This window comes from Alligator sinensis, unplaced genomic scaffold (genome assembly GCF_000455745.1).
Source record: "Alligator sinensis unplaced genomic scaffold, ASM45574v1 scaffold267_1, whole genome shotgun sequence".
Taxonomy (NCBI): domain Eukaryota; kingdom Metazoa; phylum Chordata; order Crocodylia; family Alligatoridae; genus Alligator; species Alligator sinensis.
Window position 1 is genome coordinate 705,352 of NW_005842100.1, and position 3,589 is coordinate 708,940.

A 3,589-nucleotide genomic window follows, 5' to 3' on the forward strand; every position below is an offset into this window, starting at 1 on the left:
ACCAGGTGGCTAGGATGTTCACCCCAGATATGGTATTCCTGAGCCTTACAAAATTAGTTATGCAAAGTGTGGTGAGTAAGGGCAAATACTCTTAATCTCTGCCCCACAATATTTTGTAGTTTGGTGGTTAGGGTGCTCTGCTTAGAGGCAGGACAGGCAAGCCAAAAGCTTCTCAGGTAGAGGAAAATTATTTAACCCATGTCTCCCTCATCCCAAGTGATCTAGTCATGGAGCATTCAGTGAAAACAGGATGAAACCAACAGCAGCAGTTTAGTGAATCTGGCTGTGGACATTTTTTTCAGGTGGCAATATTCAATTAATTAAATACAAATTTGCAAATAGTTTAGGTACAAACAATTTTCTGAAGGGAAGGGAAGACTAGGGGGAGCATATTTACTATATTATAAAAAAACTGCCCAGCTTCATCAGCAAGCACAAGGAAGCCAATGCAGAAAAGGAACTAATCTGTGCTAGCAGGAAGACCTGAACCAAAAGACTTCTTCCAGCTTGTGAATGGGTGTGGAAGGACAGACTGGATTGTGACTGTAAGAATCAGAGTTAAGGGTTGGTTCCTGTTCTCCTTCTGGGGTGGCACAGCAACATCCTTCCTCCTGCTCAAACTCATCTATTCTACATAGATTCTTATACTATGCGCTTGACTGTGGCATCTGGATTACGAAGTCAGATCCAGCCCCAAGGGAAAGCCTACTAAAATTTCTTGGTATCTACACAACTGCCACCAAGCAGTGAAAGGAGCCACTAGTTTCAGTATTTTAAGCAGGGAAAATCTGAATCAAGGGCACATTGCCTGTTATAAAATTGAAATTAGTGGTTTTGTAATAAAGTGAAATTTACTTTTCTTTTTATAAATGGTTCCAAAAAACTCTATTACAATTTCCTTTTATGTTTCAGTAGCTTACATAATTTTATTCTGGGTATGACATTGTGATGCTAGTATCTTATTACAAATGAGAATGTATGCCTACCTACTTCCCACAGTACCTAGCCTAGTCTTGCCCTGCCTTCCCTACTTATTGGCATTGCATAGTACTCCATTCATTTCAGCTGTATGTTTTTATCTTTCCTTGAACTCACTGATCCCATTATAGAAATATATAAATCAACTCTTGAATGTGGCTCTGATGACCTGTATATTTGCCTAAGTGGCTGTTCTAGGCCTACACTGATTGTTATCAGATGAGAGTTAATGTGAGCATCCACAAGAAAATACCACCCATCGGTAGCTTCTGTTACAAAAGCAAGTTGCCCATAGGGCAGACAAAAAAGGATACTCTTAATTTCACAGAGCATACCTGGTCATCTATCATCGTCCAAGCTCCTGGTACTTTATCATGCCCTCGGATCCAGTTGTGCAAAGCAGCTGCAGGCTGGTCCCAAGAAATCTAGGAAATTGAGAAGCAGTCTATTGGACTTTATAACCATTTATTAACATGATTACTAATATTTTATTAATATAGCAGACTGATGCAAGGAGTCCAAAGAATGTGTCAAAGCTGAAGGCAAGGGACGTGGTTGGATCAAATTTTGTTAAAGATCCTCCTATATAGTCCATGTAATCCTGCAAAATGCATGCCAGAGTCTTGCACTTGTGATGTTATGGGATTTTTTAAAACGGTGAAAAACATTCATTTAAAATATCTGGGTATTCAATAGTTTCTCTCTAGCTAAAACATTAGAGCATATTTTAGAATTGTGTTATAACTAGAGTACCATACATCCCAGTTTGGCTGGGACAGTCCTGGATTTCATAGGCTGGTCCCAGCTGGTTGATGAAGATTAAAATGAGTATCCTGGGTGAGGGGTACAGTCTGGCAGACAGGCAGAGCAACACGGTGTGCCAGGGAAGTGGGCAGGCAGGCACTACTTTCTGCCTGCCTGGCACACTATGCTGCTCCACCTCTCCCTCTAGCGGTGCCACAGACCTGGGGCCGGGGGGAGGGTCCTCAATTTCCTTATCACCCTGGTAGTTATAACTGATGAAACTAGCCTTTTACAATAAAGAAAAGGAGAGGAAGAAAAAGAGATGCCGTCACCCTATACTCCTTACTCAGGCAGAACTCTTAATGGGTCTGAGTCTAAGGGAGGGATACAGGCATGGGACCAGAGACACAAATTTAACATATATCACAAACACCTCTGCCATATTATACAAACAAAATTAAAAAGCACTACATCTTTCTTAATGACTCATTTTAATTTCCCATATATTGTTCATGTTTAGTAAGCAACCATGCTCATTTTCCTTTGAGGTTTCAGTAGTGTTACTCCAGAACTCCTGTTGAATGGGTCTAATTAGCAGTTTTTCTCAGAACCGGTAGGATGCAGGACCATCCTTCCTTGAGCAGTTTTGTTGTTAGTTTGAACATGGTGTAGAGCACGTTCACAAGACAGCCAGAATTTGGTCCATGTCATATCTTTCTAGATCATGCATCATTTAAGAAATCCATGTGCAGATCTATTTGTCTCCTCAGGAACATCAACCAACTCTATATGCAGATAAAAAGGCAGTGGACAATATTCCAAATGAAGGCTTTCTCTATTCATGAGAGACTGAAAACTCTGGTTCACAGACTTTTTTTTCTGTTACTACTTACTAACAGTTTTGTACCATCAAAGCAAACGTAAGAAAGGAGTGATGGCAAGCACCTTTGGTAAAGTCATAGTGGCCTTTTTAAGAGACCTTACATAGGATTGCAAAGTTAGAAGAAAAAAAAATCAAAGAAGATTTTTATACAGACAACCAATCAGGAACAACTGTATAATCCATTACAACAGGGTGGTCTCTCCTTTTAAGAAGGAACAGTCAGCCCTGTTAAGAAAGCCCAGCTCTGGAGTATTTAGGCAAATAGAAAGTGTCCCGCTGGGAGTAAGGGGATTGCTACATTACACTTAGAACGTGTTAATTGCACTTACAATGCTAACATCTGAGCATTCAATCTGAATATTGTGCTAAGTGCTCTCCTGTTGTAGCAGAGTTGCACCTTTTTGAGTGAAGTGTATCTCCTGATCCTTTTAAGTAACATTGGTTATGTTAATATGGGACTGCTCCACTAGTGAATATAGTCAATTGCTGTCCCAGGGCTGCAGGTCCCAGCCCCAGTGATAAGCACCCCTTGTTTCAGGGGCACCTGGCTAAACCCCTAGGGACAGAGGTAGGGCTGGAAGCCATGTCCAGCAGAGATCCCCTGAACTTTTACTATGCATTTTCTACTTCAGGAACAGCTTTGTGTTCTGAAAAAAAGTATTTTATCTAACCAAGGGCATACAGTAGGTTGTTTAGGCTGGGGGAGATCGCTTGTTGCTTAGTTGTTTATAATTGCTGGCCTCGCTAGAGGAAAAGCTGTATCAACAAAGTTCTGGAGCTGGAAGGGGGGTTACTTGCTGGGCTTGCTACACATTTCATCACATCAGCAAGTTTAACCTGTTACGTAGCTATATAAGGCAGACGCCCACTGGGGTGGGGGTGCTTGCTTTGCGAACGATTGCCAGGCACCACTTTCTGCGCAGAAATAAAGTTTAAGTTGGATCCTTCACCCCTGTGTGTTTATTGGCACAAGCACACCGGGCA

General features: G+C 41.5%; 1 protein-coding gene across 4 annotated transcripts in view; it reads right to left on the minus strand.

Annotated features, from left to right (window-relative positions):
• Positions 1 to 3,589, minus strand: part of ALDH1L2 (aldehyde dehydrogenase 1 family member L2) — a 46,511-nt gene that overhangs the window by 24,862 nt on the left and 18,060 nt on the right. For all 4 annotated transcript variants that reach the window (XM_025204887.1, XM_025204888.1, XM_025204886.1 and 1 more), the window contains exon 6: positions 1,314 to 1,403. In XM_025204887.1, coding sequence (XP_025060672.1) covers positions 1,314 to 1,403 — 90 coding nt within the window. The remainder of the gene's footprint in view (positions 1 to 1,313; positions 1,404 to 3,589) is intronic.